The 24,899-nt window shown below is 41.9% G+C and overlaps 1 protein-coding gene across 1 annotated transcript in view; it reads left to right on the top strand.

The window, feature by feature from the left end:
* Window positions 1–10,814: 10,814 nt before the first annotated feature.
* LOC123376326 overlaps window positions 10,815–24,899 on the top strand; it is a 40,847-nt gene continuing 26,762 nt past the window's right edge. Inside the window, exons 1-9 of the mRNA XM_045028248.1 lie at window positions 10,815–10,841; window positions 13,560–13,672; window positions 14,935–15,053; window positions 17,037–17,255; window positions 18,809–18,952; window positions 19,179–19,342; window positions 19,534–19,649; window positions 21,160–21,275; window positions 23,455–23,679. Coding sequence (XP_044884183.1) covers window positions 14,942–15,053; window positions 17,037–17,255; window positions 18,809–18,952; window positions 19,179–19,342; window positions 19,534–19,649; window positions 21,160–21,275; window positions 23,455–23,679 — 1,096 coding nt within the window. The 5' untranslated portion in view covers window positions 10,815–10,841; window positions 13,560–13,672; window positions 14,935–14,941. The remainder of the gene's footprint in view (window positions 10,842–13,559; window positions 13,673–14,934; window positions 15,054–17,036; window positions 17,256–18,808; window positions 18,953–19,178; window positions 19,343–19,533; window positions 19,650–21,159; window positions 21,276–23,454; window positions 23,680–24,899) is intronic.

Below are 24,899 nucleotides of genomic sequence, written 5' to 3'. Positions count from 1 at the left end.
ATGGGCCAAAACACCCTCTTTACCTGCTTGGACAAAGGGGATGATTTCCAGTGATTCTAGGCATGAAAAACAGAGAGACACGGACACATGGGTTTTTATATATAAAGTAAGCCTCATTATTTCTCTGAAATACTGTCCACATAGATATGTGAAGTGACTTACAGAAGGGTTTGTGCCCCCTTTATAGTACTGATTTCCCCAACCCTGTAGACTGTCCTCGCTCAAAACTATGGAGTTTACCTATCTAAGTTAATGTTGACTAGCTCAGTATAAATGTAAACAGAGTTCATCATTGGGAAAAGGCCATAAGGAGCTCATAGCAGCCTGGATGTAGAATAGCATAGTAGCACAGGTTGCTTCTCAACTTGGATCTCAGTTAGTGTTCAATATTGCTCCTGCTAGTTATACAATAGCTGAAGAGAAAATCTAACATAGGCAAATATATAGAGAAAATTTGAAACAGTAGTCTAATGTCAAAGTGTTGTCAAAATATTGAGCTCATGTTCATTCACAAATATTCAGGTCCTAGAGTTTTTTATGTTTGTGAATGTTTATCAGGCTAACTAGATGCAGCGCTAACAAATGTTAGTTAATTACTCTGAAAACTGTAACAAGTTTCACAATACAGTTGTGAGATTAGATCAACATCTTATTAGGGAGCAACTTTTCTTGTAAGAACCAAAAAGGAATTTCTGCTTTCTCTTCAGAATTTCACAAATTCCTCCCTGCTGGGTGTCTCTGTTTATCCAATAGGGGATAGTACAAGGATGACAAGTTTTTGTGGTACAATAAGGACTTTTGTGCATTTATGCATTTCTTACAGCATTAGGCAGATTTCAGCACTCATCTGGAGGATTTTCAGTTGACTGTTCTATAACGTATATGTGCCAGGGCTTTAGTCTTGAACAATCCGAATGTTTGCTCGTCTCTTTGCCAACTAGTACCCAGGCACTAAAGAGATTTAACCAATTAGTGGAGCCCCACTTCTGGAGTTTGAACTTCTTTAGTTGTGCTACTACTTGTGCATTATTGTGTGCCTAATCTGAGTGTTCAATTGTCATGATTGCAAGTGCAAACTAGTTAAGTAATAATGGAAATAGCCAGTTCTGGACATTTGTATACACAATGGTAATTAATCTGTGACTGCATAGGTACAGATACCATGGTTACCAGTATGAGCTTCCATACTGGTAACCATAGGAAAGCCTCTTCCACTTGAATTAAAGGAGTAACTGTTAATTTTTGGTAAGTAGGAGACTCTTAGTCCTACTAGGGCCAATGACTAAATGTAGACATGACCACATGAACTAGACCTGTGTATAGCATAGTTAACCTATTTACATGTGCATTTGCAGTAACTGAGCATGCATAAGCACATCATTACACATGCATTTTGTGAGGGTAAATGTTCACCAAAAATTTAGAAAATTTAATTCTTGGTGTTCTGCACATTATTACATCTTGGCATATCTCAGAGTCGTCTTATCCTTCTTTCTCTTAAGGGCGTTGAAAGTGGTAGTGTTGATGAAGTGTTTACTGGTATGAAACTGAGTGACTAATTATCTGGAGCCCTCAAATCACTTTACAAACATTTCTTAACTCTCATAACTAGGGCTGCTCAGAATTTTTTTCCATGGACAATTTCAACTTTTGGGTGAAAAATTAAAACATTAAAATGTTTAACTGGAAACCTTCCACTGAAAACTGAAAAAAATTGATTTGGAAATGCCACCATGTTGCTTCAAGGGAGTTGTAGTTTGGGTGCTGCATGTCCCCATTCTCCTCAACAGGCTGGACTACATTTAGAGATGCAGTGTGACCAGGGATCCTGGCCAGGGGCAGCTCTAGACATTTCGCCGCCCCAAGCACGGCGGCATGCCATGGGGGGCGCTATGCCGGCTGCCGGGAGGGCGGCAGGCAGCTCCGGTGGACCTCCTGCAGGCGTGCCTGTGGAGGGTCCGCTGATCCCGCGGTCCGCTGGATCTGCGGCTTTGGTGGACCTTCCACAGGCACGCCTGCAGGAGGTCCACCAGAGCCACCTGCTGCCCTTCCTGCGGCCGGCATAGCGCCCCCTGCGGCATGCTGTCCCAAGCACGCGCTTGGTGTGCTGGGGCCTGGAGCCGCCCCTGATCCCGGCCCATCAAGGAGTATGGTGACCTGAGACAGCTAAACTACAGCTCCCAAGAGGCAATGGCGACATGGCCGAATGGAATTTTTTTTCATTTTAATGAATGTGTTTTTTTCCATGAAATGTCAACATTTCCTGTGGAAAACAGATAGTTTTTGCAAAATCTTTTTGTCACAAACTCAATTTCCTGTCACAAACCAGTTTCAAAGGAAGATTTTCCAACAGCTCCATTCACAACGCCTATTGTGCCTTTCTCTGGACTTGACAATGCCTAGCACACTTTGGGTGCTTTGTCTATCTAAATAATGAACTGGAGAGAAAGGAACATCTAAACCGACTGACAATATGCCTTCCATTACAAACGGTGCCTGAATTCCTTTAGACTGCAAAGAGCTACAGGGCAAGGGACTTTGCTGTTTATTAATCCTTTATTTGACCGTACAGGGCCAGAGCTATATAAAGAAATCTATCGACCTATGTATGGTGGGAGAGGGGCTGGCCCGTAGCTGTTTGCTTGCACTGTACCACACAGACTGGTAGTCCGGTTATAGCTTTATAGGGCTCTGTGCACATTTTGCTGCAGGTGCCAATACAGCGCGTGGGCGCGCACCTTGCAATGTGGCACGCGCATACACCACTTTGCCATGTGGCCCCAAGGGTGATTACCCTGGCCATGCACTCTGCGGCACTGCAGGAGTTAAAACCGTGCAGCGGCGAGGGGGAGGGGAGAGCTGCACTCCTGACTCAAGATGGCTGCCTGTGGAGAACAGGCGCCCCGAGGGCACGAGAAAAAGCCAAAGGTGTGAAGACCGCGCATGCGCAGCTATTTTATCTTCGGTCCTAAGAGCCGCCCCTATCGCCCAGAGCATTCGCGCAGACTCAGTCCCCGACCCGCCTGGACGTGAGTCGTTGGAAGCTGGAGCTCGCGCGTGGGCGCGTGCGGCATGGCTGGAGGGCTGGTTCGAATGCTGCTGCTCTCACAGCTCCAGGTGCAGCTGAGCGTGCCGTGGGCTGCAGGTAAAGATCGAAGGGCAGCGAGCGCACTATAAGTACTTAGCATTTAAAATAATTGATGCTGGCAGTAGATGAGGGTAGTGATAAATCACAATACATGCACCAATAAAACTAATAAATGGCAGTCAGGAATAACTGAAATAAATAACAGGCAAAGGAGTAATAAATCTTCAAAGTAACAACGCTTTGTAATGGATAATGATTATAATATAATCAATTATGCAGTTTAATTGATAATTTAATAAAAACATGATTAAGAGTGCATACAATAAATAAGCATATTTTAATACAGTTGGTATCATAATATATAATAAATAATATTAAAATACTTGATCAAACATCATAAAGCCAAGAATACCTACCCCATAGTAAACAGATATATTAGTGTTAAGCAAGCCATAAATATCCAAGAGAGTTTATATTTGTATAGGGGAGAGGGAGAGGAACATTTGATATGATACAAGATTTGAAGGGAGAGAAGAGGAGGTGTTTAAAAACTCACTTTATAAAATGCACAAAAGCAGAGTGATGATTTTAGCCAATAAAAAAATTAAGTCATAACAATTGCAAAGACAGAGAGTCTGTATCTGTCTCAGAGATAGAGAATGTGTATCTATTTTGCAAATAATGTTCAACGGTATTAAGATTGTGAACCTATAAGCTGCTCCAGCACCTAAATGATTTTTTTCAAGGGTGACAGAGGAATCATCTTTCTATCAATAAGCCATAGCCTCTCTAGTTCTGAACATTCTATTCTCACACAAGGAATGTACCCAACCCACCACCCCTTATGTATTTATTTGCCTTATTTTTATAATACCACACCCCATTTACTTTTGTGTGCACCTTCAGAACCTTTATTTGGCTTCCTCTTCATATAGGAATTGTACAAATAAAATATTGGGGTGAGTTGCCCACTGTATTTTCCACAAGGAACTTAAAAAGTAAACAAAATTTGGCTTTCTTCATTAATGAAAAATGGACTGTCTTTCTATGTCTCTGGACTATATCTATTGTAAAGGAGCCTTGATCCTGATTAGGTCCTCTGAGTACTATTGAAGTATAAGTATTTAATAATAGTATGTATGGTAAGTTCTTGAACTGAGGATCACATTTCTAGTTTAGTTCTTATGTCATTGTGGTAATGAGAACTTTAAACTATCAGTGGCTGTGATTTTGGATGGAGACTGTTGACTGTATTGCCTAACTTAACTGAATGCAATGGAAGAGTGTTAGTTATAGGTCAGGGATTGGCAACTTTTCAGAAGTGATGTGCCGAGTCTTCATTTATTCACTATAATTTAAGGTTTTGTGTGCCGGTAATACATTTTAACCTTTTTAGAAGGTCTCTTTCTAGAAGTCTGTAATATATAACTAAATTATTGTTGTATGTAAAGTAAATAAGGTTTCAAAATGTTTAAAAGTTTCATTTAAAATCAAAATGCAGAGCCCCTCAGACCAGTGGCCAGGACCTGGGCAGTGTGAGTGCCACTGAAAATCAGCTCGCGTGCCACCTTCGGCACACTTGCCATAGGTTGCCTACCCCTGTTACAGGTACTGTTACTCCTGCGGACTGTAGTTCTGAGTCTCGATTCTCTTAAAACAAAACTGAGCTTCCGGTCTGCATACTGTGATACAGTCTGGCTAGTGTGTACATTGTATGTGCTCCCAACTATTAGTGTATTTGAAAATTATAAATAAAACAAATGGCATAATCTACACTATGAAGGTAGATTTCTCCTCTGATACCAGCATAGCAGAACTTGATGCCAAAATTTCCCTCTTTGCAAGCCTGGTCCAGCTGCACTTTGTGCAGGAGCCATTTCCATTTAAATCCCATTGGAAAAGGGCTGTAGCATGAAACCCCGTACATGTTTTCTGAGAAAAGAATTTTCCCATTGGTTTTCCTGTTTCACATTAATAGTTCTGCTTACAAGGAGCATTCAAAAATACTAAATTCAAAACAAATTTGTTGCCGTGAAATTTGGAGGAATGGATCAAGATCTGATATAAAACATATTTAAACCAACACTATTTTGAAAGTAGGGGTTTTGATGAAGAATTAGGAGACCGTTTGTTTTCTCCAAAAGAGTCATTAATGAACATTTGTTAAGATGCTGAGTGCCCTCAATTCCCTTTGACTTCAGGGAGAGATGAGCATTGAACAATTACATTATCAAGTTTCATTAAAGAATTAAACCTCACCCCCCTCCCTTTGAGGTAGGAAAGTATTATCATCCACATGCATCAATTAAAGCATCACAGACCCGACATAACACCCAAGATATTTGTATTTCAGTAGTTCCTACAGTCTCCTAGCTGATATTAGGGGTCCATTCTGCTAAGCACTGTACAAACATATTACAATATACAAAAACCTGTAGGAGAACACTTCAACCTCCCTGGCCACACAATAGCAGATCTTAAGGTGGCCATCCTACAGCAAAAAAACTTTAGGACCAGACTTCAAAGAGAAACTGCTGAGCTCCAGTTCATCTGCAAATTTGACACCATCAGCTCAGGACTAAACAAAGACTGTGAATGGCTTGCCAATTACAGAACCAGTTTCTCCTCCCTTGGTTTTCACACTTCAACTGCTAGAACAGGGCCTCATCCTCCCTGATTGATCTAACCTCGTTATCTCTAGCTTGCTTCTTGCTTGCTTATATATACCTGCCCCAGGAAATTTCCACCACTTGCATCCGAAGAAGTGGGTATTCACCCACGAAAGCTCATGCTGCAAAACGTCTGTTAGTCTATAAGGTGCCACAGGATTCTTTGCTGCTTTTACAAACATATTGTAAGAGACAGTCCTGGCCTCTAAGAGTTTACAGTCTTAATAGACAAAGAGTATTCAACCCATTTTACAGATGGGTTTGCAGCAGAGGCTAAATGACTTTACACAAAGTTACAAACAAAGTCCATGGAGGAATTGAGAATGGCTCTGTTGAGTCCTATGCTGGTGCCTTAACCACAGAACCATCCTTCCTCTTGCATTTAAGAGACAGGTGCTTTAAAAATCTTGCCTTTATCAACTGTAATATGGGACTTCCATCAAGCTAAGTGAAGACAGCTTTTACATTGGAGCAATATACAATCAGATCTGGTCCATTTCTCTCCTTATGCATTGCTGAGTTAGCCACAGGAATGATGTTTAGCATGCATTTTGAAGTGTGGTTTTACAGTTAAAACTAGAGAAATACCATGTCAGTTGAGAACAAAACCAAACCTGATCTGTTTCTCCTAATCTATTCCAATGACATATTTACTAGCAGAAAAAGAGCAGTGATTTTGTCTGCTGACCATTCAGTTGAACTAATGTCATGAGAACATACTGGCTGCAAAACAAGTAGCTTCACTGCATATGTATGTAGGTGCACCTACAAAGAGCTCCTAGGTGGAGTCTGTTGTGGGCAAATGTCTCTGGGGAGTGCCTCCAGGACTCCTGCCTGTTCTCTCCTCTATAAGGCCAGCCTTCCTTTCTGTCCCCTTTGCTGAAACTAGGCTGAGATTTTTAAACGAGCCTAAGAGAGCGAGGTAGGGGATTTGAGTGTCTAAATTATAAGGCTCCTTTGAAAATTCCAGACCTAGCATTTAGCATGAGTGGGATTATGCCCTGATTTTTGCATGAGGGTGATGAAGGCCCCTTACACTCTTGTCCCCACTTGTTCTAGGCCCAGGCCCTTATTTATGTCTGCGTGGCTTGGAGATTTGTAATAGGATATAGAGCTCTTCACAGTTAGTAGCCACCCCAGCTTGGTAGGGGCTGCCTGTTTTCCATTTGATGGTTGGTACAGTGGCCTATCGAAAAAGAACTGGTGGTTTCAATCCAGTCCCTGTTGGACACAGGGCCGGCTCCAGGCACCAGCAGTTGCTTGGGGCATCAATCTGCAAGGGGCAGCAGTCCCTGTGTTTTTGCCCCCCAAGCAGCACGCCGAATTGCCACTGCAGACGGCGGGGGCAGTCCGTGTGCTGTTAGGATGGCACGTGCGTTTCCGCGGTGGCGGTAATTCGACGGCAGCTTCTATGTTCAGTTGTCTGCGGCGGCGCAGCTTCTGTCTTCTGGCTTAAGAGAGAAGCTGCCTCCGAATTGCTGCCGCCACGGAAACGCACATGCTGCCCTAACAGCACACGGATTGCCCCCACCGTCAGTGGCAGCAATTCATCGCGCTGCTTGGGGCAGCGAAAACAGTAGAGCCGGCCCTGATTGGACATCTATCCACATTAAAGAAACCTTCATCAAAACTGCCTGCCTTGTTGGCTGTTGAGTTATAGACTCAATGAAATGGAGAATTAACTACCTTCTGGCCACTGTCATGCATCTGACGATTCACCCACGAAAGCTCATGCTCCAAAACATCTGCTAGTCTGTAAGGTGCCACAAGACTCTTTGCTGTTTCTGGCCACTGTGAGAGTGCTTCCTGGTTATTGTCTGAGACACATGGAGGAGTAGTATGCGGGTGAGTTTGCACTCCCATTGCCCAGTGTGTGCCCCTTCTGAAGACAGACATAAGATTTCAGGGACCCATTTCTGAACAGGATGCCTTTCATGAGTATTAGTTGTGTATCAGTATTTTGTTGAACTCCAAATACATACACAATGAGAAACTTGAGCCTTGTTTCCTAAAAGATATCCAGTCTCATTGATTAAAAAACCCCAAATTTATTATTTAACGTAAAAGTCAAATGATTAAATGGAAGTAATTTGTCTTCAAAAGATTGTAAATGCATTTTGCTTTGACTTGAAACTTCTTAGCAAGCCGAGTCGTTAGGATTCAACAACTCATGATACCTAAGGGATAATGACGATTTGGGATGTATCCACTTTTTGATTGTTTAGAAGGTCCCTCTTTGGAAAATAAGCCTATTAAAATGTGATTATGGTCAGATCGCATTGCTCCTAAAGTGCTGTCTAAGTGCAGAATGTGGTTGTGACTTTAAGAGCCACTAGAACTGATCAGAATATTGTTGTCAAACTGTTGTTTCATAGGTTTCAGAGTAGCAGCCGTGTTAGTCTGTATCTGCAAAAAGAACAGGAGTACTTGTGGCACCTTAAAGACTAACAAATTTTAGCATGAGCTCATGCTAAAATAAATGTGTTAGTCTTTAAGGTGCCACAAGTACTCCTGTTCTTTTTGTTGTTTCATAGAGGTCAAAATAAATGTTGTGGAAAGGTATAGATTTCAGCTAAGTTTTCAGTGGGAAGGTTCCTTTCTGAGGTCCAGGATATTCTCTAATGACACACACACACATGAAAAAGATCAGGTTGCTGTTTTTTTTTAATTCAAAGATGGGCGTTTTTAACACGAGTCCATTTTGTGAAAACACTGAAAGATTTTTTTGGTCCAATGCAGAATGAAAGTACATTTTGAAATGTTGAAAGTTGTTACAAAACATTCTTGAGCCATCTCTAGTCATAACTAAAAGTCATTATTAGATAGGGGTTTGCTGGCCTATGTGAAAAGAGCTGTTGGTTTCACAGCAGTTACCAATGGCAAATGCCCACAGTAAAAACACAAAAGGCATCCACAACTGACACCCTTCTTGACCCTCTCAGAGGGCAGGCTAAGGACGGACTAGCCAATGGTGATTGAACTAGACCAGTGATACTCAGACTGAGGCTCACGAGCCGCAAATGGCTATGTAAGGTGTCTCCTGCGGCTCTTGATATTAAAAAAAGTGATTTAATTAAATTATTAACCAATCAAGATGCTTTTACTATGTTGTTTAACTAATGGTAGTTGATAAAATAATAATACTTGGCCAGCAATTTTGCTGTGAGAATGATATATAATAGATATGTATAATTCATTGTTTCATTTACTATTTTATATATAAAATGTACCCTACTGTGGCTCTTTTTTGTGTAATGTTGATCATTAATTTAGCTCCTGAACCACTGAGGTCTGAGTATCACTGAACTAGACTCTTACCCCTTGCAGTAGTCCTGCAAGTCAGAGTATAGACATGGTGGAGATGTGGTGTGAGGAAGAGAAAGGATGGAGAAGAAGGAGTCTTCAAGGCTGCTTGTCCATATTTCACCACAACTGAATTCACTATTCAGGAAAAAAATGGCAATGGTAAAGTGACTCATATTTGCAAATGAGATTAATAGTTTAATACTATCAGTTCTCAGATTTACAGTACAGGGTGAACAGTAAAATAGACAAAATTGATCATTCAGATTGCTGAGAAGCTGTTTGCAGGAGGAAATAGGCTCATGTTTTACTGAGACATCTGCCTGAAGGATGGGAAGAAGTACATTTATTCTCTGTTTATTACAAGGTCTAAATCAGCATCTGTTAAATTAATTTTGTATGGTTTTTCAGGAACATTGTGAAGTATAAATTATAAAATTTGGAAAGGTAAATAATTGAATATGGTAACCAAAGCAGGTGAGATTAGAGAAGTTATTTCTGTGTGTAAAATTTGTTCCATATTTGCAACTAGGACAATATTTAAAAATGTAAAGAATATTTTTAATTCTCCAGTCTTATCAAACCAATGAACAAATGCCATTGTTGCATGATCATGACACAGGTTTCTTCTAGTGAGTGTTTTTCCCTTGTTCAACAAAAGAATAAGAATATCTTGTAGTCATTATAGGGACACTGTCAGAGTTAGGTTTTAAACACAGCTTGATAATTGTCATATTTGATAGCATTTGCTCTAAGGATTCAGCCCACAGTGCTTTATTTATTCATTAATTTATTTTCTACATTCTAACTTGCTGTGTGCCTGGCTATGTAAGTGGAATGTACAACATGTATGAGTGTGTGTATTCACACATGCTCTTTGATTTGTCAAGTGCCTAGTAAATCTGCTGCATCATTAAGTTTTGTGTTTAAATTGAGCACCTCAGCAATAACGCTTTGAGCTTTCAGACAGGAAACATGCCAGTGACAGACTATTAATTTTAAGGGAAAATACCTTCAAAGTGTCCCTTTTAAAATGAGGACATGGAAATGTTCATGTGTTCCTGCCATTGGTGGCACATCAGAGAGGCATGGGTTTGGAATAAGCATTAACTTTTTTAAATAGTGGAAAATAAAACTGCCGCCAACATTAGTAGTTGAGCTATAAATACAAAAACGAGTGGGATGCAGGCAGTCTAGATCATTTGGGGGTGTTTTCGCATGGTTTGGTGGCATTTGGTTTTAACAGTAGTATTGTAAGTCACAGAGTGTTCGTACATTTATAAATCATTAAACTGTCAGACTTTTAGGAAGCTGTAGGTTACAAAGCCTCATTATCAGGCCTTAAATCTGCAGTGATCCCAGATATACAATACAGAGGAGGCACTTTACAACTAATTAGGAAAAACCCATGAGCAGTTTGGAAATTAATAATTTACCAGGAAATAAACTGCATCTTTGTGTTTTCCCTAAATATAGACTTTTTTCAAAAAGCTTTGATAGGAAGTATAGCAAAAAAACCTTTGTTAATCTGAACATTGTATCTGAAATAAACATATTTCTTTCTGGATAAGTTTTGCATATAGCAAGATAATGGTCTTGTTTTTTAATTCCCTAAAGTCAAGTTGAGATTGAATTGTCCTCAAGCATCCTGCTGGCATTATTGGCAGGGGAATTGTTATTGCATGGAGAGGAGTCGCACTGGGACTTGGACTGAAGCACTGAGATACTGCAAACGATATCGAGATACAGAACTATTAAAAATCACTAATGCGTCAGAAAAGGTAAAGCTTGTGCCTCGTGTATCATTTTAAAGCTTGACTGCAAAGACCACTCATGCTGCTTTTTATTTCTAGTCAATATTCTAGTCAGTATTTCGTCTACATTGTTGATTAATTTTATCTTTTTCCCCCCAACCTCAGAGTTATATTTCTGTGTGTTGCCAGATGCTTTTATAAGCTATATACAAACTTTTCTCTACACATTTCTGTCAGTTACAGCCCCTGCTGTTCCAGTTTTGTGCTTTTCCTAACTATACTGTGTGACAGGTTCTGAACTGTGGCATGAGAGAACTACTGTAGCTTTGGACAACTGTAAACTCTGTTGGGAGCTGAGTTCAGACCTTTGGGATGTGTCTGCACAGCAGCTGGGAGACAGACCTGCTAGCTCCGCTCAAGCTAGCGTGCCAAAAGTAGTAGTGCAGCCACAGGCAGCCTTAACTTCTGACATTTCCTAACTTTTGAGTGCTTGACTTGGCAACCATAATTTGTTTAGTTTTTTAATATTATAACAGTAAACAATATTCAGTATTTCACAAGCATTTTATGCTTATAAACACTCCACAAGACAAACTTGATGCAAATTTACATATTAGTTATTGCATTTTCAAAATAGTCATAACCTTTAGCATCTTCATGATACCTTCTCTCCAAAGATCTCAAAGCATTTTACAAACATTAATGAAGACTCCCAAATGTCTTCAGGGAGATCCATGCCAAAAAGTGTAATTGCATGAACCTAAAGTTAGGCACCTGAATAAACGGCCTGATTTTCAAAAGTGCTGAACACCCACAGTCCACAGGAAGACAAGTCACTGATCTAGGTGCCTAAATATGGAGTTAAGTACCTAACCTTGGGTGTTGTAGTTGAAACTTTTGGCATACTGTCACATGGGGAGTCTCAGATCTTCAGGAACAGAATACAGAGCTTCTGGCTTCCATATCTGGCCTCTAACTTCTAGGGGATGGTCCTTCCCTTCAAAGTTGAACCCAGGATAACTATCTTCAGAATGGCACATAGGCCTTTATAAAAAATAGAATCAATGTGTGATTGATTAATTGCATTCAGACAGCAATTAATGTCAGTTAGCACTATGGGTGTGTGTAAGCTTAATGGGCACTTTGAGGGCCAGCAAATAATACGAATGCTGTTTAAAGAAGCACTAGAAGATCATTTCCACTAACAGACCCTCTCAATCTATTGCACCATCTTCAGCACAATCATAGTTCATTATGTGAAACAGTACCACTGAAATGTAGTCATGCTTGGCCAGCACAAATTGGTGAGGGCATGACACTTATCACTAACTGTCTCCATCCACACACCTTCTCCATAATGATTGAACCTGCTTAGGAGTTTGTGGCACCAGGAGTGTTGCTGCCAATGACCCACTCTGAATTTATTCCCCTCCCCTATGCATTCCAGCTCTGTGACTCAAAGTCAGACACAAACTTAAAGGAATGCCATGTTTGCTGCAGAAGAGAAAAAAAAATATTTCCAAGGAGCTGAGGGAATATTTCCTCTAAAATCAGATATGGGAAATTTGTGATAACACCAGAGTCCCTAAAGCAAGCACTGTGGTTGCTTCAATGAAATGAGTCCCACAAGTATACTGTATAACCTTGCAGTATGATCGTCATGCTTTCAGATTGCATTGTTTATCAAATCTTGACCTGACCAAATCTGACAGTGATTCTCCTTTCACTTACACTTCTTCAAAAATAGTGCAACTCCACTGACTTCATTGAGGTAAGTGCAGATTCTCACAGGTGAAAGTGACCGTGAAGAATCAGGTTCCTTTGCATACTGTATAACCTGACTCCTAGACAGAAGCAATATGAGTGAGAAAAGAATGTCACACAAAGTGATTTTAAAAAAAAAGAAACAATAAAATGAGTCATTGTTTTCCCTTGTGCAGGCTTGTTAATTAGTGATTTAAAAGATGCTGTCAAGTTCTTCATGCCCTAGTATAGACTCAACTGCAACTACCTTTCTAGGGAATGACGTAGAATTTGTAAGCTCTCCAGTAACTCTTGGACATGCTTCTTTTAAAACACGGATCCTTGCAAGGACAAGAAATTAATAAAACAAGGAGTATGTTGTCTTGTGAACTTGATACAAAAGCAAGCCTGTTTATGCAGTCTGTCTTGCACGCTCTTTTGTTGTCCAGGTACATATCTCTGCCTCTTCATCCAAATTAAATGCCTTTCTTATTCTGATGTTCAATAACTCTTTAAAAATCAATTATGGCTGGGTATAGATTGCACACAGCTATTGATTAGTTTGCTGGTTTATGATGTTTACTACCAGCTGCACTGTTTTCAGTTCTGGTGTTAAGTGAGTCTAATGCATATTGTATGTCACTGGGCCAGAGTCTGCTCTGTGCTACTGAGCAAGCCTATTGACGTTAATTGGGTTGTTGGTGTATAACTAGGAACGGAATTTGGCCAAATGTGTATATAAAGCTATGCTATCTAGTGCTTAAGAGAGTCAGAACTTCTTGTTTTTCTTGACAACTCAACTACTGATTCATTGTATGACCTCAAGCAAGTCACTTAAATTATCTGTGCCTCAGTTTCCACATCTGTAAAATAGGGATAATGTCTTTTCCTCAGGGTGGATATGAGAATTAGTTTCTGAAATGCCTGAATGAAAAGCTGTTATACAAGTGCTAATTATTACTATACATAAATGTGTTTATAAAGAATTGATCATTTCCACAGAAATGGATTTTAGGGTTGCCTCTGAACAATTTCTGGATTGGATTAAATAATTTAGAAAATGTGACTAATTTTGCCTGGTCGGAAGGGACATTGGCAGACATAACAGCACCCTGGTAAGAAGCTGATTTGAGCAGTATTCATATTATCATATAAGTTCATTTGAGTGTGTAACAGCATAGAAATGACTGAGACAATTAGTATTTATTACCAAATTGCTATTACAGCTCATATTAATAAATTGGAAACAGCGCTATGTTTGCAAACTGATTTTTATAACATTTTTGGGTGCACTCTCATTTTTTATTTTTTTAAAAATAATATTCAAATTTAGAAGATTTTAAAATATCATGATCAGAAAATAAAAATCAGATTACATATTAGATAACTCCAATGAGGCAAAGTACAAAAGAAAATTCATTTGGATATGTCTTAAAATATGGACTTGCATCCGTTAGTCCAAACGCATAGACTAAAGTTGCTTTGCAAAGTTTCTGGGAACAGGAATGCAAGGAGTCTAACTTAATAGAAAAAGAGGAATATAAAGAAATGGGGTCAGAGCCTCAATCCCATTTCAGTTTCTTTATGCCAGGTAAAAAGGCCAAAGTAGTGTAGAAAGGTCTATAATCCCTGGATCCGGCCAGGTGAGGATTGACAGGAATTGACAAAATAGCCATTAGACTGCCTTTGAAGGACCCACTGACATGCCCTAGTCTAGGGGATGTGGTGGAGGTGAGAGGGGTGAGACAAACAGGGGGCTGCTGTTTCTTAGGTAGGATCCCATGGCTGTCAGATTATGCTGCGGGGGGCCGTGGTGCTTCATCCTCTGGACCAGCCCAGGATTGGGAGGGTGCAAAAGTGAGTTAAGAACACCGTAGACCCCTATCTGCCTGGTCTGACACTCTGCGGAAGCACAGCACAGATTTGAGTCATAAGATTCTGTCTCACAGGAACATTGCAGTGGATCATATTTTATTTCTAAGATACTCTTCTGCAAAATTGGTCCCCATCTCTCCCCAGATATGAAGTAGGATACAATGAGATCTGTTGTTTAAGGGAGAGAAGCCTATTTTAAAACTCAAATGCTTCACAGCAGAACACAAAGTTGAGTGCCCAGGTGCAAAGAATGGATCCAAAACCTACATCAAATAGAGCTGGTCAATACTTATCAAATATCAAAATTTAAAAGGGAAATTTTGCTGAAATTTTTTATAGTTCCTCACCCCTCTGTCCTGCATTTTCCCACCAAATGTAGAGCAGATTTAAAAAAAAAAACCCTCAAAAATGAGGACTTTCTGTGTCATTGTAATGTAATTATTTCTCTAGCTATTTTCTTTAACAGTGACCTTTTTGTATTCTGTTAAAATTGAATGGAAAGGCTTTGGATGCCACGCCCAGCCCAACTAAACAATGCGTATTGTGTGAAGATTTCCAATGGCATCTTGATTGCTCTGGACTGTAGCGCCAAGGCCCATTGGATCTGCAAGCGAAGTGCAGGTGAGAATTTACACTGCTTGTTTAATCCATTGATGTCTAAATCAGGATTTCCATTTGCAGATGTACCCTTTAGGCCTCAGTCCTGCAAACTTTTACTCATGGGAGAAGTCCTTGTTTTTACAAATAGTCCCTTTTGAAGTCAGTGGAACTGCTCTCAGGAGTGAAGGTTTGTAAGAGTAGGAACTTAGTACTCAGGGTTTGCATATACAGGAGGTTTTGCTGCTTTAACTAAGGCCTGATCTACACTTGAAAATTAGGTTGGTGTAACTATGTCGGTCAGGAATGTGAAAAATCCACATGCCTGAGCTGTGTAGTTAAACCGATCTAAATTCCTCTGTAGACTGCACTGGGTCGAGGGAACATCGACCTAGCTCCCCCCCATGGGGGTCTCAAAAATGGAAAATTATTTCCATATTCAGAGGTTAAGGGAAGTTTGCTTTGTCTGCTTTTAATCCTTCCAGTCCAGCAGAAAAGCTTTGTTACATGCCACCTTACTGTTCATTCCTGCACTACAATGCACATTACTGTACACTCTGTCATGTAAAACCAGGCCCTGGTAATGCTCAGATTGAAAAAAAAAAATCACTCCTAGAGGACCAGCACATAACCTATGTGCTACTTAAGTCCCTATTTTGAGGACTTAAGTGGTGCATGGGTCTTGCATTAGCACAGGGGTGAATTTCAACCAGTGTGAAAAAGGAAGTGGGGGAACTCAAGTAATACTGTTTGTCATGGGGTCTCTCAACATGCTGGCACCTCCTGCTGGCAGGGATGGCAGTTTTGTATAATTTTTGGTGGTGCCCAGAACAGGTCCAAGTCCCCCTCCATGGTGGGTGCTGGGGAAGGGGGCTGCCATCACATGTGGCCTCCTCCCCTGCTGCAGTTGCTGCCCCTCTTTCTAGCCTCACGGAGGATGGGTCTGCCCCTTGCCCAGCATGGGCCAGGAGTGGTGGCTGAAGGGGGGAGGGCACGGATCACACGGAGAGGCACTCACCCAAGCCCCAGCAGCTGCTCAGGTGAGGTCCAGACTCAGTCTCCCAGAAGCCTCCTCAGAGTCACCTCCTGGTGGGAGCCAGGGGAGGGCTGCCAATCGTGTGCGCCTTCTCCCCCCGCAGGTGCAGCAGCCGCCTGTGCCGCTTGTGTTGTAGGCAGCGGCAGCCGCTGGCAGCGACGAGGGAGGGCAGCCACCCACTTGAGGCAGGGACGCTCTGGGGCATTGAGGAGATGCATGAGGGCGGCAGGCGTGGGATGCACACGGGGACGAGGCCTGGCTCCGAACGTTGGTGGAGCCAGGCCCTGAATATTCCTGGAGCTTGGGCACCACGGGCCCATACACCTGCTGGCCGTTTTGGGAATTAGTTCTGGTCAGCGATTGTGCCCTCCGGTGGTGGTGGCTCTCCCGTCCTAGTCTCCGCCTGAAGACCCACTGCAGTTCCAGTCTCACTGCCTCTGCTCTGTGGCACAGCGCTCCGGCCATGTCACAATCTGGGTTCCACCTTCCAGGGGACTCCTTCCATAACAGTCTAGCCACTCCTTGCAGCAGCTTGGCAGTCCACAGCCTGGCTGCTTCTTCAGCAGCGAGTGGGGGGCAGACCCAGGCCCACCCACTACTCTGGGTCCCAGCCCAGGGACCCTGTAAACAACAGCTTCTCACTGCCCCTCCTTTCTTTCTCCACCAGTCTGCCTCAATTCCCGGGGCCACTTCCCCACAGCCCCAACACCTTCGGCTCCTGTCTCTGGCTCCTTCACTCTCTTCCAGGGCCTCAGGCCTGCAAGCCCTAGTAGCCCTGTTGGCAGTGCTAGTCCTGCAGCCCTCTAGGAAGCCAGTCCCTCCCTTGGGTTTCCTGCAGCAGACTTCTTGCTTTGGCCTGCAGCTTCCTTTTATATGGGCCAGCTGGGCCGTGATTGGCTGGTCCTGCCACCTCCTAATTTGCTGCAGCCACCTCCCTAATTGGCTGTTCTGTTTCCTTCCCCCCTCGCAAGATACTGAGCGGTATCAGGAACACAAAGGAAAGGTACTTCTCTCACCACCAAGTGTTCCATCACAAGTACATGCAGATTTGAATTCTGCTAAAGAAGCTTGCCTGGAGCTTAGGGAGAAATGCACAGGAATTTCTACATGGAATAATGCATATGCCCTTGCCAGGGGGACCATATTGTTGAAAAGTGAGGAGAGCAATTCCTATGCCTATGTAAAATCAGGTAAGTTGAATTATTAGAACAATCCATAGATCAAATCCACTGCATCACATGACTACTTACGTGCTCTGAGTGAAGTTCTGATCCATTGATATTAATGGAACAGCTCCCATTGACTTTACTAGAGTTAGGATTTCACTCTCTGTCCCTCCTGCATCATATAGAATGGCAGAGAGAAGCTGCTTCTGATGCCACCGTGATCTTAGTATTGACTGTTAGGATAACAGCAGTGCCGTGGTTATGGCTGCTTCCCAGTATCTTGTATTTTTCCCCTGAAAGTATGTCACATTCCCCAGTGTTGTATGATCATATAGCTGAAGACTTTGTGGGAATGACCATCCAAACTTTTGTGAGTTTCCTCAGTGAGACTCTGTTGGCCTGCCAAGCTGCACACGAGTTACCATAGTGTAAGAAAAAGACAGACTCCTCAGGTTTCTGTCAGGGGCAGGTATGAATCGCTCAGAATTGATTATGCACTGTGGAATTTAAAGTCATATTTTTAACATAATTTGAATAAATTGTCCCTTTTCGACCTGAGCAGCTAGTTCCATTTGGAAGTAGTTAGAATCATAGAATATCAGGGTTGGAAGGGACCTCAGGAGATCTAGTCCAACCCCCTGCTCAAAGCAAGACCAATCCCCAAATCCTTAAATGGCCCCCTCAAGGATTGAACTCACAACCCTAGGTTTAGCAGATGCAATCTTGTTTATTTACCAAGAACGTACAAAGTGCTGCTCTGCTGAATGAAAGGGTAACCAAGAACAAGAGCAGCGGTTTTTTAGTTTACAGCCCCAGTCCCAAAAGTTCACTCTCAAGCTTTTCCCAGGGTCTGACTGTGTTCAGAACGCTTGGCCTTCTCTTGCTTTTGCCTCTGGCTCGCTCTCTCCCTTCTCACTTTCTGTGTGTTCTCTCACTCCCTCCCACAACCCCTCCCCCGCCCCAAAAAAATCCAACGCACCTGGTCACAATACGCAGTGGAACCCACCTACCTGGTGCTAGTTTCTGGGCAGATTCTATTAGGCCTTGTTTTAGTTATGGCCCTAATTGTTTATACAGCTATCTTAAGTGAAGGGAGTGTTCACACATCCATTTGAATGAGGTTTTAACTAAATGCATAACAAAGTTTCACCCAGCTCATAGCAATATTGTTTTGTGTCTTATTGTTGGTCGTTGGTCGTATAAGGCAAATTTGCAGCATTTGGTTGAGGCCCCAACGACTACACTGCCCTGCGGTGAGCACCATTAGGCATTCTTTAAGGGGCGAAGCATACCCTCACTGCTGGCTGGCCCTAGGGAGGCAGAGCTCCAGCCCTTTAGGCTCCTCACCCCTGCCTCCTTTCCACAATTAGCTTCCTAAAGGGAGAAAGCTTGTGGTAGCCCTTGTGTTCTCTGCGTCAGTCAGTTTGGGGAGCCGTTCCATAGGCTATCCTGGGGTGATGTCCCTTACTCTCTGCCTGACTATAAGAGGTAGCCACAATCTCACTGTAAATTTGTATCATGACAGCCTGTGTGTCCCTGAAATGAATGAAAGTGCTGTTTTCTATTTTGTTTCTTAGATTGCTCCATGGGTTACTTCGGAAGGGATTGTTCCTCTGTGTGCGGTTTGTGTCACAACGATGATCTGTGCAATCCCTACATGGGAACTTGTGACGATTTCCATTTGTGCAGTGTTCAGAGTGCACCTACAGCCTGTGAGAGAGGTACCTAAACATAAGTGCTTTATGTGTGGCGGGTTTTCCTAATGCAGTACAAAAATTTGAAGGTGAGCGATTGCCCTTGTTCTTGGTATAAGCAATGTTTCACGTGTTCACGCCTAGCGGTTATTTCCCTTTCCCCGGCATTTTGTCAGTGCTTAACTAATTCTCCTTTTGTCTGCTGTCAGTAATCAGGACCCTCGGGTATTATTGCTCCTTTGTATTTGACTAGCTATGAAAAGTTTGTGGTGCCCCCGTTTTTCTGGTTGGTCGTATTGGAGTGGCAACTGTTACTACTTCGGCACAGAGGCCCCTGCCAGCTGGCTTCAAGCAAAGGAGAAGTGTAGAAGATACAGAAGTGCAGATCTGCTGTGGATTGAGAGTCCAGAAGAAATGGTATTTTTTAGAATTGGTCGGGAAATGTCAATGGAAAAAGAAAAATGTTACACACAAGTATTTTGCGTTGTTTGACATGCTGTAGTATTTATGAAATGTGGTCTTAAAAATATCAAATCTAGTAGTTCAGCCATTGGGTTGGAGAGCATCACTGTAAATAACTCGTTCATACTTTCTTGTGTCACTAACAGAATTGGTTGTTCTCGGCAATTCCATCTGAAACCTTTTGGATTGGACTGAATAGCAGGCAGCAAGAGTCTATCTGGATTTGGTCAAATGGGAAGTCAGCTGCTAAAGAACTTGATTGGTAAAGTAGTGCATGACCCTCACAGGCATTTTGAGGACCAGAATCTTAGCTGCTGTAAATTGGTGTAGCTCCACTGAGGTTAATAGAGCTATGCTGACTTACACCAGCTGAGAATCTGGGCCATAATATCAGTTAAAGGCATAACAGAATTTGTCACGTTGAGACATTTCGGCATTATCGTTGCACTGCAGTATGAAGTGATGCCAAAGTTGCAACAGTTGCACATCCTAGAAAAAATGTACAAGGGCTAGTGAAAAATTTTCAAATTAATTTGAAAAAGTCTGTTTTTTTTTTTTAATGAATTTTTCCTCATTTTTGACCTGCTCTAAAATACATCAGTCTGGAATCATGTTATCAATGTATTGAAAAGCTGTAACAGATCTAGAAACTTCCATGGGACACTGCTGAGTTTGTGAACATTCTGTGCCTCGGAAATAGAATATATGCCATGGATGGAACCAAAGCATGCTGTGATAGCCAGAGCATGCAATTTACTTAAGTCCAAATGTGTCAACTCAGTCCCTTGAAATGTCTGGCAAAGAGCAAGAATGGGGGATGCCACAGAAAGCAGAAATAGAGGAAGCTTAAAAAGATGTGTGGCTCATTCTGTTAATATAAATATATGGTGCCCAGTTGATCTTAATGCTGTAGAGACCAGACCCATCTCATCTGGCTTTTCCTTGAGTAGGAATCTGATGGGTTAGTGTACTGTATAGTGTTTTGGAAGGAACACAGATCTTCCCAGAGTCATAGAAACTGGTTTACTTCTTTCAAATGTTCTTTTTCCATCCTGAACAGCCAGTGTGATCTATTGGATTGAGCTCGGGGCTGGGAATCAGGTGATTTGGACTCCATTTATGGTGCCTCTACTGACTATGAATTGGGGCGAGTTACTGAATCTCTTTTTGCTTCACTTTCCCCATGTAAAATGGATAATATAATACTTGCCTACCTATGTAAAGGGATCTGAGATAAGTGCAAAGTGTTCTTTAGCCCCTGGGTGGGGGGGCGCGCTGGGGCATGGGGCTTTAGCTCTGCGGGGGTGGGGGGGCAAGAATTGGGGCTTCAGTCCCATGGTGGGATGGGAGGAGCTTGGGGCTTCTGCTCCACAAGAGGTGCCAGGGCTCCTGCAGGTTTGAAAATATTTACCAGAGCTCCGCTCCCCATGGCTCCAGCTGAATTTAAGCCCTGCTCATGGATCATGTGGGTCCCACTTATGTCATGCGGTACTTACGTAATACATAGGTCTTGTGTTCACCCTCTGCATACGGGTTAATTTCACTCCTAGAACCTGATCCAGCACCCTTGGAAGTCAATGGAAAGACTCACAAGGATGTTTTGAGGATTAATTAATGTTTTGTAAAATACTTGGAAGTTGAGCAATATTGTTATGTATGCCTATGTATTTAAATGGCCGTCCTATCACACCTAAAGCTTTAAAAAAGATGTATCCCTCAAGGTTTAAGTACTTCCAGTTTGAGATTCAGTGGTCATGTATTTTGTATTTCAGGTTATCCATGACTGGAAATCCGTCTGGAAGATGTGCAGGTATCCAGCCAGCACCCAGAAGTATTTTAAAGTGTAACTGTGAAAATAAGTACAGATGGCTTTGTAAGAAAGCTGAATGTAAGTTGCAATGAGGGAGTTTAGGGAAATTTTTTTCCAAACTTTCTAAATTTTTTCTAAACTTTTTGGGAAAAAAGTTTAAGTGTGAGAATAGAATATAATACAAATGAATTATATAAAGCCTCTTTCATGCAAACCCTGCCCCAGAGCTATTCAGTGTTTAAAATGACCATAGAGATTATTAATGTATAGTATAAATTGTGGAAAATGGGGTTTAAAGACTGCAGGGTGGGGAAAAAAATTACAGCATTTAGCCACAAGAGTAATACGAAGTTAGCGAGGAACCAGGAAACAGACAGGGGAGGAAAGATTTGGAAGTCGGTACGGTGGAGAGATACGTCAAGGTTCTAGATGGCGGGAGCTGCAGATGAGAAGGTTCTTGAACCAACACCAGCCAGACAGGAAGAAGTGATCGAGACAAACCAATGGTGTGGGGTAGGGAGATGAGAGCAAAAGTCTTGTAAAACAGGGTAGCCTAAGTCCATGAGGAACAACAGGTGGCTGGATCCTCATCTGGTGTGAATGGGCATAGCCCCATTCAAGTAGTTGAGGCTGCGCCCAGATGCATGGTTTGGTATCAGCAGCTCAGCTATGGTTTCCCACAGGGTTTTTTTTAAGGATATTTTCATCATTAAAACTCAGTTTTTCCCCTGCCCAGTTTTCCTCCCTAAGCATAATTCTGTAATGATCTAAGGCAGTGGCTCTCAAACTTTTTTACTGGTGACCTCTTTCACATAGCAAGACTTTGAGCGCGACCCCATCCTATGGTGACCAGATGTCCCAATAAAATCGTGACTGTTCCAATATTTATCCCTTTGTCGCGTGTCCTGATCAATGTACGATCGGGATGCCGTTTGTCCTGATATTCAGGTAAGGAGGTGAGCGGGAGGGAGGTGCCAAGTCTGTGGGTGCTCCAGGGTTGGAGCACCCACAGGGAAAAATTGCAGCCAAGCTCCCCCCTCCTCGCCTCATTCTTGCCCCCTCTCCCCCCAGCGCGCTGCGTCCCCGCTCCTCCCCCCCTCCAGTGCTTCCTGCTGCCTAACCGCTGTTTGGCGGCGCTTAGCGCTTTCCAGGAAGGAGGGAGAGGAGCGGGGATGTGGTGCGCTCCAGGGAGGAGGTGGAGAAGAGGCAGGGATGGGGACTTGGGGGGAAAGGGGTGGAATGGGGGCGGAGTGAGGGCAGATGCTTGGGAGGGAAGAGGCAGAGGGTGGGTGAGCACCCACCCAGCAGAGGGGAAGTCGGCGCAATGGGGTGAGTGGGGGGGGTGGAAGGGTGAAGAGGCGAGTGGCAGATGGGGAGGGTGAAGAGGTGAGGGGTGAGTGGCAGGCGGATTGGCAGGGAGGTGAAGAGGCAAGCGGTGGGTGGGGGACTGAGGACTGACGCAGCAAGGCAGCAGGCATGGTGGGGGGGCGAGTGGGGAGGGGCGGGACCTGGGACAGAGTGAGGGCGGAGCCTGGGAGGATTGGGGGTGGACTGTGGGCAGGGCTGACGACACCCCAATGTGTCCCTATATTTTCGTGTTGTGATCTGGTTACCTTAGACCCCCCCTTATAAATTAAAAACACTTTTTTATATATTTAACACCATTATAAATGCTGGAGGCAAAGCGGAGTTTGGGGTGGAGGTTGACAGCGACCCCCCATGTAATAATTTGCGATTCCCTGAGGGGTTCCTACCCCCAGTTTGAGAAAAACGACATAACTTGGAACAAACTGACAAGGTTGTATAAAACGCTTGTGGCAAATTTGGAAAACCTCCATCTGAAGTTTTCTCATTTCATTCCAGTTACATAAAATGGATTTAATTTTTCAAAAATTCTTTGAAATCTCATGTCCTCTTGAAAATGGTTCTCTTGAGAAGCAAAACTCTCTACATTTTTGATATATTGAATTTCCAAATTCATAATTTAGTTGAGGTGAAGATCAGTTTGCACAATAAAACATGCACGTTCACCTCAGTCTGGCACCTAAATTTGCTGTATAATTTGTCCATATAGTTCTGTGCATGCTTCTCTATGCACATTTTAGTAACACATGTATGTACACACAAACTACAGGTTTCAGTAATTCCACAATCCAAAACTAAATGGTGTTTTGAAAATTTAGCCTGTATGGTTTCCAAAAACATAGTTAATTTCATTGCATGGATTTGTTTTTTTCTTGTCTTTTGTATTTTATAGCTCCACACATTTTTGATGTGTTTCTTAGTCGGTACCTGTCAAGACCATTTTCATCACAGAAGATCTACAACTCCCTCTATAGTGCTAAGATAGACTGCTTATATGACAGGAACTGCACAGGAGTAGTAAAAGTCTCACAGTACTTCAGAAGAATGGCAGGAATTGATGAAATCCACTTTGCTCCTTTTACTGCTCCCTCAAGTGCTATTTCGTATGTAAAACGTGGTATGTATCACACTCCAAGTACAAATTTGCTGCAGGTACAGAAGAATGATAGCCATGTGGTAAATTGCATTAACTTTTCTCCTATACTGCCTCACCAGTCTGTGGTGGCTAAAGCAAGTTGAAATGTTTCATCAAAATTTGGCCAGTTTTGGAAAACTGAAATTTTTTTGGCAAAAATACTTTTTTTTTTTTAAATTAGACTGTCTCTTGTTCTTTTGATATTTTTGTTTGCATTGCCAGTTTAGCATGATCAATTACTCACGAAGCATGCTTTTTCTAAACTGAAATAATTTTTGAAAATTTTCCAATTTCAAAAATGACTTTTTCTACTTAAAAAAATGTTTTGGAAATTTTTGAAAACCCAAGGAGATGAAAAAATGTTCAAAATTATTTGCAGAAACTGAAAATGTACTTCAAAGTCTTTGGCCCTGATTCTTTGCTCTGGTAGATTGTTGACTGCAATTTATGGTGCTGAAAGGGGTGCAAAGGTAATGGTAAATTCCCTGCATTCTGGGGCTGCTCTGTGCTGAACTGGTCTCTTGATGAAAGTTAGAGCAACCTGAAATCTGTTTTAACTAGGGCTGTCGATTAATCGCAGTTAACTCACGCGATTAACTAAAAAAAAGTATTCATGATTAATTGCAGTTTTAATTGCACTGTTAAACAATAGAATACCAGTTGAAATTTATTAAATATTTTGGATGTTTTTCTACATTTTAAAATATATTGATTTAAATTACAACACAGTATACAAAGTATTATCCAGGGTGGGGATTTGATTTAAATCATGATTTAAATTATGATTTAAACACTAATCAGGAAGATTTGATTTAATAATGGATTTCTACATAAAAGTGCATTCTTGTTGGTTGTTATAACCTTAACACACGTTCTTCACAACTCAGTGATAGATGTAGGTTTCATTTTTAGAAGGTACACACTATACATTTTAAAGTGATTGATTTATTTTGAAAACATTTTAGATTAGTTTTATAGCTATATCAGAAAATGAATGATTGTTTGGCTATTTCATTTACCAAAGGTAATTGAAGCAGATATTTACAAAGTCATTGGGAGGTGAACTATCTCCAATTCAACAGGTTAATCATTAATATTTATAGGATTTTCTTGCCATGGTGTATTAGGAGGAGAACATCACCAGATGGACATTTAAATAGTTTTATTTAACTAAAACAACAATGTTATGTGTTCTGTAATTT

Source organism: Mauremys mutica, chromosome 8, assembly GCF_020497125.1.
Source record: "Mauremys mutica isolate MM-2020 ecotype Southern chromosome 8, ASM2049712v1, whole genome shotgun sequence".
Lineage (NCBI taxonomy): Eukaryota > Metazoa > Chordata > Testudines > Geoemydidae > Mauremys > Mauremys mutica.
The sequence above is the reverse complement of the archived record's forward strand: the minus strand, read 5'-3'. Positions and strand labels throughout refer to the sequence as shown.